The sequence below is a fragment of the Pteropus medius genome, unplaced genomic scaffold, assembly GCF_902729225.1.
Source record: "Pteropus medius unplaced genomic scaffold, Ma_sr-lr_union100, whole genome shotgun sequence".
Classification (NCBI taxonomy): Eukaryota; Metazoa; Chordata; class Mammalia; order Chiroptera; family Pteropodidae; genus Pteropus; species Pteropus medius.
Window position 1 is genome coordinate 6,268,983 of NW_024351647.1, and position 15,902 is coordinate 6,284,884.

Here is a 15,902-nt window from a genome sequence, read left to right on the forward strand (position 1 = left end):
GTATACTTGAGAAGCGATTAAATTGCCTCCCCTGCCAGGTTGTGATGAGGCCTGGCATTTAACTGTGAGTTGTCCTTTCAGATTAAGGTACTGTACCCAGCAAACTGCTAAAATGCCCCCAGGTACTTCCAGACAAAGCCAACTATTTACACATTAGCTACTGTTACTGTTAATTTATCACATTGTTTAGCTCTTGTCCAGTGAAGAACAAGCCTGAAAGAATGGAATATAGGAAAATAAATTTACGTTAGAAAAAGAAAATTTTAAATGGCTTCAGCATATGGGATGTCATAGTGGCTGAAAGAGGCAGGTGAGGTTTTGTGCCTGAGGATGAGTATTAGGCAAACATCATTGACATCGAGCCCTTGACACAAGTGTGTGTGTGTGTGTGTGTGTGTGTGTGTGTGTGTGTGTGTGTGAGAGAGAGAGAGGAGAGGAGAGTGAGTGAGAGTGAGGGAGAGGGAGAGGGAGAGGAAAGGGAAAGGGAGGGGAGGGGAGGGAAGGGAAAGAAATGCCCGAAGATTAGAGAATTGTCAAAGATAAGTTTTTAAATTTCTTAGTGCCAATCCTGTTGGCAGATTTTACATTGCCTAGACCAAAGGCTGGAATAATTTTTCCCATTTGTGAGTTCTCTTCTACCAAGAATAGACATTTTATAACTTCCTGTTGAATCAGAGATCCAGCTGAGGGGATATAGTCAACATTTGTCTGTCACCTCTGCAGCTAAATACTTCTTCCCTGAATAAAGTGTCCCGCTTTGAAGCTGCTTCTAGGTTGGGTGGAGAAATCTCCCACAGCTATGTAAAAAGAGTCAGATGACAGTAAGGCTGTCTAATTCAATCCTTAAAATTCTAGGTGAGCTGCTTCTGTCAGGACTGGCCCAGTGATTTAAAGGATGTCTCATATCTGTTTCTCCCACAGCATCTCTCCATATCAAACGCTACCATACAAGTGGATGCCTCTTTTATGCAAACACTCTGGAATGTACATCCTACATGCTCAGGAAGTAGCATCGAAGAAGGTGTGCTGTTTTATATGCATGCAGCCCTCAGCCTGCCAGTCTGTCTTGTGCTGTATATAATGGCATTTTCTGTGGCTTCTCTGCTTCCACCTGAGTGTCTTGATACACAGTTAGCATAATTCTAGTTCACCTGTGCTCCATTCTCTGATGTCGGTATGGATTATCATCTATCCTGATTTCTGGTTACAGGATAGTTCCATGCACATTCCTAGAATTATTTTTAATCCTTTACAGTCCACTGTTATTTAGGACTTGGTTAAGCACTTTCCCTCACCCACTGACTTTTTATTTATGATTACTAGTTATAAGTGTAAAGACCTCAGCGACTTCAGTTTTAGAGGAGATTATTCGCCAAAACGGTGATGTTATTAATTTTTCTCCCCAACGCATCTCTTCATATAGGTGGAAGGAAGGCTTTATAATAAAAGTACATTTGCCTGATATTGCCCTGGTATATTTCAATTAAGAAACTTCGTTATGCACCAGCACTTAGCCATTTGTTTCTACTTATGTTTATGAAAGGCCATTTAAAAAAAAATAAATGAAATATTTTCAGTATTTTATTTTTCCCTTGGAAGTAATATCATCAAAGTTTGTTCGACATATCCTATTTCTTGGAGCCAGGCAGAGTCAATGTACCTTTCAAGTTATGTAATAAGTATACTGTATACTGGCCTTACCTTATTCATGGGTAATATCACAGCTGAGCAGCATAATCAAATGTCAATGACCCATGGGTCATCACATTACATTCTAACACTTGGCAGCAAAAATCAATTTTTAAATTACTTATATCACAGGCTTAAAGCCTATTTTAAATCCTGAACCTAGTAGTTTCAAACTGGGATGCCCTCCTATGATATGATGTTTGAAAATGACAAATTGAGAGTGTCAAGGTGATACTGCTTTTTCAGAAGGCATCACAGCTAAACTGAATATCAGGAAACAACAGATTTTTAACTCCTGCAGTAATTCGTAAGAGGCTTTAAAAAGGCAGGGTATGTTTAGCACTCTTCTTTCATGCCAAAATTAACCTACTACCCTGTCTATTGTCAGTCATTCCCTTTCTGTGAGGAATCAACAACTCTGGGTTTAAATCGTCCCCAAGGAAGTTTTGACTGAACCATCTCCATGTTACATTTTTCATTGTCACAGGAATAAAATTATTTCCCAGTCCCAAAAGAAGGCTTGTGAAGATTAATTAAGATGTGTTGGCAAATCTTGTCAGAGAGGTCCTTATAGAAGTGTTGAGTACCCTTGTAAGATAACCTGGGTAGCTCATCACTTGAGTCAACTGGCCCTGTAGACAATGCCCTTTCAGTATCCACTGCTGAGAAACCCACTTCAACCCCTGAGAATCTACATACTCCTCATCGTGACCCTTTTCTGGCTATTGCCCTGATATATTTCAATTAAGAAACCTTGTGATGCACCAGCACTTGGTAGTTTTCTCTGTGTGAGCAGAATATTGATTGGAGGAGCCTGAGGACTGTAAATGAAGAACTCCAAATGGGGTACGGCCTCACCATCATGAGATGATAGTTTAATCAAGAGCATGATCGTGGTGGGTTTTTATTTTCTAAATAAATTGGCTGTTAAGAATTCCCTTACAGTATATTATAAATTATTTTAATGCAAAAAAAATGGAACTAGAAATATTAGTACAGATAGAGGAAAACTGAAAAAAGACTTCTGAGTATTTGGGGGAGATTTAAGAAAAACTTGCCTGGATGAAAAAAAAATGAACTAGGGAATATCAGACTGTTCCTGTACAAGATGCAATGATCCTTTGCCATGACTTCTCATTCCAACTGTTTTCATCCAACACTTGAAATAGTTTGACAATTCCTAAAGTGATCTAATTATGAGATTAAAAAAAATTCTAATACAGACATGGAGCATATTAACGCTATATGTCTTCTGAGAAAAGAGTAAGCTGGAGAATTTTTTAATTCAGTGGGATAAAAGATTCATTTCTTTGTGCAAGGTAAAGCTCAGACCGAGGCCCCTGTCCTGCTACTATAATCTTTGAATTAAGGCTCAGAACTTATTTGACAACTAATTGGTCGTCATGTCCTTGAATCTCAGTGTTTCCTATCCATCATTGAACTCCATGGCTATTGAGATTCCTTATTCCAAAAGCGAAGAACTTAATTGATAGTGGCATTTATACTTGTCTACTCAGGGATACTGGAATGTCATTCTGCCTTTCCCTTGATGCTGTAGGAATGCTGTTCGAGTTTGATCTGTGTTAAATGCATTCAAAAGCTAGCTTCTCCTAAGATGATAACTCTTAATAACAAATTGCTACCCGCCTCCCCAGAACCTTCTTTCTTTCCTATGACTGCAATCTGATTTGGATTTTGCCACAAAGTAAACACGGTGAGATTGTAAGAGCTTATCCTGGAATTTGGTGTTGGATGTATTTACATCATAAGCATTTGGAAAATCTTTATCTTCTTAACAGTAGCAACTTAATTTTCCTTTTGATTTTTAATGATATGAATTGACACTAGTTTCGCTTTTTGATGTCGGACTTGCTCATTTCTGAAACTTTTTAACTTTCAGTGTTAGAATTGTTTTGACATTCTTGTCTTTTCTGCCTGAGGCTTGAATTCATGGAATCTTTAATTTCCCAAATACTTCTCTCTTGGTGTTTTTCATAACTGACTCAGACCTGCACGAATTTCCCTTTTAAAAAATAGTATTCTCTTTATTAAACTTGTCTTCAGTTAATGGTAGAATACAATTCTCTTATAGGATACCTACTTGGTGGGCATGTGGTACGTCTTTTCCATGGTCATGATGAGTGTCTGACGATACTATCTACAGACCAGAATGATTCCCAGCACAGGTAAGCCCATAGCTTCATCCTTTTCCTGTCTCCACTCATAAGTGATGCAAACTAAAGAGTTTGCATTTGGATGTAGCCACAGATGAATACTGTAAGTGGTGGTCAGTGGCAAACTCCACTCTAGTCATGGATTGTAGTTTATAAATAGGAATGGCAGGACACTACAGTTGGCTCACAGGAATAACTATATTCATGAAGAAGCTTGGTGCTTCAGCGAGCAATTCTATAATGCTTCCCAATCCCTTCATTTTCTTTGGTTGCTCCTGTCTCTAAGGTGTTTCTAGGAGCATTAATTATAGACTGAAGTACCCATTTGGTGACGGAAGTCAAACTAACAATTTTAGTGGGTCTGTGTACTTACACAAATTATCTACCAGGCTCTTCCCAGGCAAATCATCTCATTATTACCCTTTCATGTGCTAGGTAATTAAGGTGGAGTTTACTGATCTCCTTTTGCTTATTACCAAATAGAGTTGGAGAAACCAAATGTCACTATGCAACAGGAGCTAGATTTAGTAGAGGATGGTGCCAAGGGCAACATTTAAAGGGTGCTGCTGAGAATGGTGCTTTCTTTGGTCCTCTAGTTGAGCAGTCCCCAACCTTTTTGGCATGAGGGGCTGGTGCTCTTATGAGAATCTAAGGCCTGATCTAAAGTGAAGCTGAGGTGATGATGCTAGTCCTGGGAAGCGGCTGCAAATACAGATGAAGCTTCACTTGCTCACCTGCCACTTATTTCCTGCTGTGCAGCATTCTCTGATGTTGGTATGGATTATCATCTATTCTGATTTCTGATTACAGGATAGTTCCATGCACATTCCTAGAATTATTTTATTCTGAGTCTCTTCCTGCTTGCTCCGTCCTCTGAATATCCCTTCTTGGGGACCAGACGTGACTCAGAACAGTGTCTAGGACTCGTAAAGCACAGGCCTATGGCAAGTGCCTGATTAATTCACTCACTGCCTTCCTGGCACTGGTCCAATGGTTGACAGTTATTTCTGAGTAGAGAAGTTAGGAAAACCTAATTTCCCTTAGAATTAAGGATTCCCTACTCTAATGTCATATGATCCTATTCAGTTGTACTTCTTATTTTTTTTAAATAGTGAAATTACACACTAGCCCACATACTGTCTTTTTAGTGTCTTATTCTACTGTGTTAGAGGAGAGTTTGCAGGTGGATAAAGAATGAGTTTTTGTAAGTGAGCTTTGCAGAGTTGTCTGCATCTAAGAAGGAACACATCAGAACTCATTAGGTCTTTCTTTCCATTCCTGTTCTTCTTTTAAGGATAGGAATTTGGAAAAAGTGAAATACTAACCTTGTGCATGGATGGCGCTTTTACCCCACCCCATCCACACCCACCTGTCATTAAATTTAGAGCCATATTAGAAGCAGCCTGGGCAGAAACTGTACTGCTCAGAGAGGCATGCCACTTGGTAGGCATTTCTGTTGAGTGGTTTAGCAAGATCCTGACTAAAAGAAAAAACTGGACAAGTATTTGAAAGGAGATGCTGGGGAGAGTGAAACAAATGGAAAAGAATTCCCAAAATGGGCACCCTGAACCAGGCATGCGTGCATGCCATCACCGACATAAGAGCGAAGATGGTCTTCCCTTCCCTGAGGATTTCATGGGATCTAATTTGTATTTAGGGGGAAAAAAGAAACTCATAAGTAAAAATAAGAATGCTTAATGCTTTGCTTTGTAAGGAAGCATGAAAGGTTTGAGACAGAGTGAGTAAGCAGCTATTCATTATATTGGAACGTGAACTTTGTGTCAACTTGTCTCTTAAAGCAGAATGCCTTGGTGTTATTTGATGTCTAGGTAAGGTGAGTGTTAAGCCTCATTGTTGTATCGTGTCATCAGGTAAATCCTCAGAACTGGCTGAGATGGCCAGGAATACTGAAATCTGGGAGAACACACTAAAAGGCTCTGTGCAAGTGATTCCACTGTAAAGGGGCTGACTTTCAGTAGGAAATAATTTCTCTTCCCTCTAAAGCCTGAGAACAAGTGAGGCTAGATAGGCCAACTGTCCCAGGGTGTATTCTGAGCTCTGCTCTGTGACTCTGCCTCTGGCTTGTCAAGCACCCAGGGTTAAGTCACTTAACCTATTAAAGTCAAGGCTAAGCTGTCAGCTAGACTTTCAAAAGCACCTCATCTCACCACCCACTCTACTCTTCTCCTGGGATAATTGTTTTAGAGAACAGGAACAGATTGTTTGAACCTCTGTAACCTTGGGAGAATAAATGGAGCAAGCTGCCCACATTTCCTAGGTAGGAAGGACTAACCTTCCAGAATTCTTTAGATATCAGAGGGAGAGAGTTCTCTGATCCTGCAACCTAGGGCAAGCCTCTCCACCTCAGAGATCCCTCCAGCCCTCACTGAGGAAGGAGAAGCATTAGTGAAAGTCTCAGCACATTTTCCTACATGGCTAGGAGGTTAGTGCATTACCATTATTATTCTAGGCTTGGTTGGCACAGAGAGAGCTGGGATGTTGGAGCTCGAAAGTAATGTAGAATTTCTTTCCTAATGTTTACTATATATTTCCTGACAATGTGTATATTTGAAAAAGATTTAGAATGTCTTTTATAATCCCACCACCCAGGGATAACCACTTCAATGTGGTTTTTCATTGTATTTCTGTGCCATTAAATGTTTTCTATGCATGTTTACAAACATCTATATTTAAACAAAATTTGGATTAATCCACAATACATAGTATTTTGTACATCAGAGAGCATCTTTGTGCATGTTGATTACTAAAAAAAATGCATTAAGTTCTCACTACCAGTCTGTGATTTAAGTACCTTCATTGGACCCACTTTACAGATAAGGAAACCGAGGCACAGATTTGAAGGGACTTGACCAAAGTCATACAGCGAACAGATTCAAACTCTGTTCTGCCTGACTACTAAGCTCATATTTCAACTATCTCTTAATTATGCTACCTCAGAGAAAAAAAATTACAATTTTCCTCTTTAGCTATTGCCTCAAAAATCTAGATGAAGGTTCTTTTGGGGCTCAGGTGATTCAAATTTGATACGTACAAATTCTCTGTGGTAGAAAAGGACTTAAATTAGTGTATTTAAATGTCGTTAAATGATCAGTCTTGATCTAAGGTCACAAGATTCTCAAAAAGGACCACTCACTGTTCATGAGACATACTCTTAAACTAGAATAGTTCATTTAATTCCTCGTAATCTGTGATATAGGTAAATTGGTTCTTATTATATGAATTAAAAAACAAACTTTGCTAATCATCAGATAAACATCGAGCAAACTCAAATCGAGGGACATTGTACAGAATACCTGACCAATACTCTTCAAAACAAGGGGAGGCTAAGAAATTGTAACAGACCAGAGAAAACAGGAGATATGACAGCTAACTCATTGTGATATTCTGGATTGGATCCTGGAACAGTAAAAGAGTTAATGGAAAAACTGGCGAAATCCAAATAAAGTCCTGAGTTTAGCTACTAATGATGTATCAATGCTGGTTTCTTAGTTTTGACAACTCTGCCATGCTAATGTAAGATGATAACCTTAGGGGACACTGAGTGAGGCTTTATGGGAGCTTTCTGTACTATCTTTGCAACTTTTTTGTAAATCGCAAATTATTCCAAAATAAACATTTCATGTAAAAACATATTAAAAGATTATCCATATTACAGGAACAGAATCAACAGTACAGTAATAAAATCACGAACACTACAGCCACTGAGCATAAAACTTTGTTCCAAGCTTCCTAGAGCCGTGGAAATGAAATCACACTGTACTACAGACATGTTTTAAAAATACAAATACATTTTAAAAGATGTAAAACATTGAGGCGTGAGACACGTAATCTGAAAGAATTGGAGCGAGCAGTCAATGTCTGTTCTGATCATTTGTGACTGGACAGTTTTGACTCCTGATGTGGAAATGGAGATCTTTTTCGGTATATATCTGATGGTCCATGAGCATCCACGATATGTATATGGCAAGCAGTTGCCTCACCTTTAGCACTTTTTTCCCTTACCAGAGAGAGACATAGGGGAAGTGTGGCTCCCTTTGACTCTTGCTTTTCATTTTGCTGACTCCACGAGGGCTTAGAAAAAACAGTGGAGTCTGAGCAGCCTCTGCAGGGGAACTATTCTCTGCCTGGTGCTGATCATTGTCACACACAGGAGCTAATCTCTCCCTCTGCTCACAGGAGGATATTCTATGAAGCGGGAGGAGCTGGGACACGAGCCAGATCTCTCTGGAGAGTGGAACCCCTTCGGATAAGGTAATGGAGGGTCCGGGTAGTGCTCTTTTCAAGATTATTTTCTTTTCCGGTGCAGTTTATTCTCTTAAATATTTCATTTGTTCCATATCACCTGGCAAACTCTCAAAAGTTCCTTGCCCACAGGTAAATTCTGAAATGTCCATGCTTTCGTGTTTAAAGAAACACACACACAATTTCTAAGACCACTGTTTTGATTCTGAAGCCAGACAACTCTGCCACCCTCAACGCAGCCCCTGGCTCCTGCTGCCCTTGCAGTATCTGGGTTGCAAAAGGCAAGCTCAGACATGGCTACCAAAAGCCATCATCATTCTTCCCCCATTTTTTTCTTAGACTCTCTAGAACCCAGGTAAGTCTTCCAACGTCAATAGCTTTGTTGACTCCAGAAGACAGCTTTAAAGGACAGAGTGGTGGTTGTGATGGCATGAGGTAGGGAAGACTAAATATTATTGGAAACATAGCTATGAAGAAACAGTATTTACCAGAACTTGTCAGAAAGTTTTTTACCTGGATAGAAGGAGCAGGAGGCTGAGACTTTGGAGCCATAAGCTTGAATAAAATCATGTGGTCTCTGAACATCAGACTACTGAAAGCGATCCAGTTAAGCTGTGGACCTCTATTTTGCTGAAAAGAATTGCAAGTTAAGATAAAGCTAAACTGCTTGGGATAAGGGAGGAGGGTCAAGTGTTGCCATCTTGGTTTTCCTTCTCCACCTTTCTTTCTTGCTCTTTGCTCAGTCTTTCCCTGAGCACATGTTCAAAGTAAAAGTCTTTCACGAGGGGTGTATGCACCAACGGGATTCTCAAAATTATCCGTTTAGAGATCAGAAGAAAATATTACAACTTCTCTTACACACATATATACTTTTAAATATTTACTGAAAAACTGGAGACTGCCGGTTCAAAGAATTCTGGTTTTAAGGAGCATCCACTTAAATGACTTGGAGCATTTTTATTCTTATCACAGCTTTTTAAAAAGTCATACTCTTGTTCTTAGGATATCGGCCTATGGTTCTTAATAGAAACCATAAAAAAGTCAAAATAAGTACATGTATGTTCTAGTTACAGATGTTTATTTCCTCAGCATCTTAAACTAAATATGAAGAATTTAAGCCTTTTAACGATGTAATATAGTTTCATTGGTGCTCCAAAGAGTTGGATGAAGAGGAGAGTTATTTTAAAATTTGGCACATGTATCTCTTTAAACATTTTAATTTAAAAGATAAATGTGTTACAGGTTAGTCAGTGGATAATTTCTCCCTAACACTTAACATAACTTTTGTTGAATGACAGCCTTTTGATGTAAGACCATAAAAAGATTGGCTTTCAACATGAGATCTCCCTTATCACAGTCATCTTATCCTGCTTTATTTATTTATTTTTTTGGATAGAATGTATTATTGCCTTGTAACATACCCTAATATTTATTTATTCATTTAGGATTGTTTTTTGTCTGCCTCTCTGTAGCAAGTGTAAGCTGCATGAATATTTTTACTATCTCTTTTGAAGATAGGATTCTTTGTGGTAGTAAAATACTTAAGTTCAGATGGCACATTTGGAAGGGTTTTGCTTTCCCGGGAACAAATTTCCCTTAAAAGATCAGCTTCTCATTGTTTTTGGAGGTTTTCGTTGTTCTTATTGTTGATGTTTACATGCAGACACTTCAGTAGAGTGAAGGAAAATTTGAGAGCTTGGGACTCCCAGTTATATTAAACCATTGCCCTGCCCCCAAAATCATGTCCCTTATTGGTTCTTAAGGGAAGTCACAAGAGAGTATCCTGCTGAGTTATAAGCGGATAGGAAATCCTACAGCAAACCAGGATACTGGTGCTTTGTTCCTTAGGGGATGAACAACAGAAGGGTTATAAACTGACTAGCATGCACAAGAAAGCACAGGATAAAAATTTTAAAGGGACTTATTTTTGTGTAAATGGAATTTCTGTTTCATCTGTGTAGCTGGAGTGGCAGTAACATCAGATGGGGCCAGGCTTTCCGACTGCGGCACCTCACCACAGGCCACTACCTGGCCCTGACAGAGGACCAAGGCCTTATACTGCAAGACCGGGGAAAGTCAGACACCAAGTCCACAGCCTTCTCTTTCAGGGCATCAAAGGTAAGGTATAAGGAAGTAGACTTTGACCTTGTTCTAAAAGTGAAAGCTCTGAAACCTTCAGGTAGAACTATAATGAAAAGTAGGCTGGAACAAAATGGAATTGGAAATTAGACCCACAATAATCACTTTCTTCTTATGTCTTTTGAATTGGGTTCTTAGAGGAATGTGTATCTAAGATGAAGGTTGCCATCTTAAGAGAGACTTTAAAGGAGAGTGGAAAGCTCTAGAAAACAAAAGGATCACAGGAATGGACAATTGTTGCTCAGAAGCTAATGGAAAATATTGTCGTTGTTTAATGCTGGCTAAGTTGTTTTTAATACTTTTAGGTCATATGCTTTACTCCTATAAAGCGATGATAGCATGGAGGCATGGGTATCAGTGCTACATTTGTTTGAATCAAGGAAGTGATTTCTTTCAGATAGATGCAGAGAAGGCATAATTCTGGACATGACATCTTGCAGTTACTTGTATTATACGAAGTCCTTCACATCTCATCCTTTTCCTAGATCATCTCTTCTCTCCAGATCCCTTAGCTCTTGCTTATCCATCCCCAACCTTCACTAAGATTGGATCAAGTGTCAGTAAGGTTAACCCCAGACATGTAGTTTTGCCATTATATATGTATAACATAGACAACTATTTTTTTAAAGCTCTATCTTTAACATTCAGTCAGGTTTTGACTCCTCATAAAACATAGCTGAGTCTAGTTGGATGGTCAGAATTGCATGCCGAGCTAACTTCTGACAGACAGTTGGGTGCTCTGTCACTTTACGATTGTTCTGGAAAGATCATTCAAGTATAAGAAAGGCTCTGCGCAGACGTGTCACGGTTATCAGGGCATCTGCACCCCTGAGAGGACAGTTCTACATCTCCTTTGGACGTTTCATTTCTAGTTTCATTCCTCTTTGCTCTTTTCCAGAAATAGATCTTGATTTGTGTTCTCAACACGACTTCAGTAAAGGGTTATTGATGATTCTGTTTGTGTAGGACTTGGTGTGAAGCTGACAGCTGCATTTTCTACGGAGCATCTCCGCTTCTCGGTGAATCAGAGAAGGACAATCTTTCAGCACTGCCCTGCTTTGAGCAGGGAACTCAGACACCTTTATCCCCTCCTTTTATAATCCTATATCCTTTTTAGGCAGCAAATCTCTTTGGCATATAGGTTTTTCTCCCCCAAATTACCCTATATCAAAGTTAGACTTTTTCCACACCATATTGTAACGTTAAAAATGTGAGCTTCCTACCTAAATTCTCCTCAGATATGACCTTTATTTTTCTCTTCTCTTGCAATGCCATGTTGGTTCCTTGACTTCATTCTGGTTTGATTTTCTGAATACATCTTCATGCTACTCTTACTTTTATTTCTTAACATTCCCAGCATGAGATGGATTTTAAATTTAAATTTATATTGGCCTCCAGGAAGTGGTTTAGGGCTGTACAACCTGCTAAAAGAATCAGTTGAAACAAAGCAAGGAAAAACTTCTTAGAACAGAGACAAGCAAGATCACATTCTTCTCTAAGAGACAACTTGGACACGAGGTGCAATGGGTAGAGAGCAGGGGTGTGGGAGGGTTGGGAGGAAGTGGAAATCAAGAAATGACTCATCATGGCTGATAACCAAGTACATTCCTTTCTAAGAATGACAGCTTGGTCTTTTTCTTATCTGAGTGCTCTATCCTGGTTTCCTCAGCCCACTCTAGGTGTATTGCCCTGGAACAGAACTGTGACACTGAGGTCTTAAGGGGCTTCTTTTATGACAGATGAATCAGCCTTCCAGGAAGCTGACAGAATCCCGTTCCAAGGGGACTCTTCCATTCCATTCCTTTCTTGGCTCAACACTATACCCTAGTCTCTTGGGAAAGCCAGAAAAGCTCAGAGCACCATAGAAAGTCCTCATCAGCCTCTTACTTGGCAGCACTTCTGGCCCGTGAGCACATTTTACCTTCAAAAGGCTCATTGCTTATCATCCCAAGTCCCTCCATTTCCACGCACATGGAGGCAAGCTGCTGATGGCTCAAAGTCACCAGAGTACCATGGGGGCTGCCAGCATAGCAGAGCTGGATGTAAAATTCACCCATGAGTCACATTGTCCTATGCACTTGGCAATGCTACATTTCATTGAAGTCACTATGTTAGAGGTTTTAAGCAACTCCCACTGCAGCACTATTCAGCCTACCTACTTTCATTTCAATTTGAAAGGAACTGAAACTAAAATGGCCTAGGCACTGTGGCAGGCCAGGATGTGGCTGTATTCCCATCAGAGATCAGGGCTTCCCTGGGACATTGTGTGAGCAGGGCATTTGGCATCTTAACTGGGAAGCTACACACACAAAAAGAACATGTGGAGAACACACGGTTTTGCTATGCACAATGCACACAGCCCTTGGGGAAGAATGCTGGAGATGACTTGATTTCTCTGAGTGCCCAGATTCCTCCTGGTAAATATATTCTTACCTCCCTTGGTGTGGGCTCTCCTCCTTAAATGGACTCTCCAGCATGCTCCACCTCACTAGGGAATAGTGACGTTCCCTTGCAGAAAGAAATCGTGGCTCTGTTTTGCAACAGTGTGAGGGCATCGAGCTGTCTTGGCAACTCCTGCCTGTTCCAGATGTTGAGTGATAGAGCAGATGGCAGACAATGGCCTGAGATGTTTTGGGAGTTAGGTGGTGGTGCAAGGGTTGGGAGACTCTGTGGGCAAGCTGGGAGGTAGACATAGTGTGTTTTTTTGTGCCTTCATGAATGGGGGTGGGTGGGGGTATTCATCTGATCTTCTCTGTATGTTGGAGATCTAGAAAACAAGAGTCTCCCGGACAAGCACTGTTTAGGCTCATGTGTTCAGAGAGGACACTGGATTAGCTGGACTGTGAGTTATTTGGCAACAATGGGCTTCCCACTCCATGTTTCCTGTCAGATTGCATTACCCTTTGACAGCTATGACTACTAAATTGGGGTTCATAGATCTGCTGCAAGTGCATGTTAACATTCTTAGCAAACTCCTCTTATGAGGAAGATGGCAGGTTCCCCTGTGAATCTTCTACACACGGATAGGGTCGGGTTGTAACTGAGCCTTAGTGGATACTTAATGGAAGGTGGTCAAGCACCTGCTGTAGTCATTGGCCTGGCCTGGCTCAGATGGAACCAAACAGAGGCCTTTGAGCAAACTATGGGAGACATATAGAATAATGAGCAGAATGTGATCTTGGTCAAAGTTTTTTTCCCCTGTCCATCAGCGGATGATTCAAATCAGACTAGAGGTCTGGGCTGTCTCGTTGCCTCCAAACTGTACCATCACTCTTTATGCCTGTAATCTGGAAGGCGTGTGGTTTAAGATAGAGGGTGGCTTCCATGTCTCTTAGATCTGGCCTTGACTCTTACCTACTCTCTGTGAGACCTTGAACACAGTTCATTTGAAGTCTGTCATAAATGATTAAGATCTCACCCCTGCCTGCCCTTTAATCACATCTGTTGCCACTCACTTACCATTGCCTTGAGCTTTAGCATACTAAAAATTTATCAGCCTTTAAACATTATTATTTTTTTCCTCACCACTAAGCTTATACCTAGAATACCTTTTACCCCTCCACATATATCCATCAGTGAGCTCCTTTTCATCCTTCCAGACAAGTGTCAGATGTCCATTATAGGAAGAAAGCTCTTCCACTGTCCTCCAGTAGGGTCATGTTCATGATTCCATTACAGCCATCAGTAGCTCAACCAAGAGCCCCTGGATAACAAGGACCTCACATACCTCTCTCCTTATTTTGCACCCCAACACCTAGCACAGCATGTAGCTTGTAGTACATTTGAAAAGTGCTTGGTGAAGGGATACATAAGTATGGTAATACATTGAAGTACAGAGTGAAATCCATTTCATTTATACCCCTGTCATCTTCATAAAAGTATTCTGTCATCATTGTATATTCATTTTGCATCATAACACTGTCCCTGTAAACATTCAAGGAGAGAGATTTATTATTTTGAACAGCTAAGTCAAATTTCTGTGAATTTGATTTCACATCATCTCTCCATGGTCTTAACATTGTAAGGCCATTCCCCAAGGATTGTCAGATAATGTGATTTAATATTTGCTCTGGCATAGCAATACTGTCTATTTAGATGTCAGATCTCAATACGTTTACAACACTGAATTCATTTCAGAGAAGGATGAATTAATGTTAAAGCAAGCCTTGTAACATGTAGCCATTTATTTTATAGTTATATTTAATGAATATACCATAAGTTTTGAATGATTGAGACAGAATCTCAGATTTTGCCTATTTTATTGCATAAGGGCATAGAGCTATCACTGTTCCTCATTAGAGGAAATTTTTCTTCGGTACATAAAAACATTAAATTTCATTTAGTCATCATTTATCAAATATCTACTATGTGCTAAGTACTGTATTCTTGGTCAAACATGACTTCCCTACCTGCCTTTTGAAAACTGCCCACTTCTCTCTCTGATGTGTGTGCAAAGCATCCCTGCAGACTGTATCCTTGTGTACCCTTTAACCTCAGTGACCCGAAACGAGGTAGCAGCTGGGCACATGGTGCATCCCTCTATGAAAAGACTGATGCTGACACGGTGCCGTTTGTGCCAATTTCCCAGCATGCTCTAATTCCTCACCAAGTCATCAGTTGCAGAAAGAGAGGATATGGAGCAAAGGAGGGAGGGGGCAAAGAGAAAACATGTACTTTAAGATTCAATCATCTAGAGACAGCACTACTTCCTAAAGTTTTATTTTAATAAATCTACAAAGAATTTTAAACATTCAAATTGAAGATTTCCCAAGTCTTTATTATTCAACGTGGACCAAATAAGCAGTCAAGGAATCACGGACTTTGAAATAGAAGAAACCTGGATTTGAACTGTCTGCCATTTGCTGTTCAGCCTTAATGTCCCTTCTTGTAAAAAAAAAAAAAAAAAAATGGAGGTGAAGAAGCATGTCTTGAAGGATTATTGTGAGGATTCAGTAAGACCAAGAACATGACCTGGGAGTCCATTTCCTTATCTGTGAAGGTGATGGTGTGAGGACCAAATGAAGAAGATGAAGGAAAGACCCAGCATAGTAACTTCTGCTCAGGAATTGCACCTTCCCTAACAAGACAGACAAATCCACTCCCTTCACACACTTTAAATGGCAGAGGCCATTTCTCGTCAGCCACTCAGCAGACTTGCAACTAACCAGTCTATAGCAATCTCTTGCAGTGTGCAATTTTTAAAGGCCATTTTAAGAGATAATATTCAAGGTCAGAAATTCAGAAGGGGGCTATATTGGTGGAGAAGTGAACCCAAAGGTGATTTCTCAAGTTTCTCCAGAGATACCTAGACAAGGAGTGGGCTAACTAGAGCTTTCTTGATGGCTTTCTCCAGCATCTATGAATGGACCCCATCTTCCCATATCTACTTTTCTTCTGAAATACTTTTGGGTGCTTAAAGTCTATTGGAAAGAAATTTTCTTGTCCTCTGTGGACACAGATGGTTTTATTATGTCAAATAACATTTAACTCAAATTAATACACAGTGAATTAGGACCTACTCTGTCCCACATATTAAGCTAGATACTAATGTCATAGTTGACCACTCATCCATCTCTAGCTTTATTTCTTTTCAATCCATCATTCACATTGCTGCTGGAACAATTATTTTAAGATGCA

General features: G+C 40.0%; 1 protein-coding gene across 1 annotated transcript in view; it reads left to right on the forward strand.

Moving 5' to 3' along the window:
• RYR3 (ryanodine receptor 3) overlaps window positions 1-15,902 on the forward strand; it is a 466,421-nt gene that overhangs the window by 205,002 nt on the left and 245,517 nt on the right. The window contains 4 exon segments of the mRNA XM_039843988.1: window positions 922-1,021; window positions 3,782-3,875; window positions 8,061-8,135; window positions 10,088-10,244. Of these exon segments, the coding sequence (XP_039699922.1) occupies window positions 922-1,021; window positions 3,782-3,875; window positions 8,061-8,135; window positions 10,088-10,244 (426 nt within the window).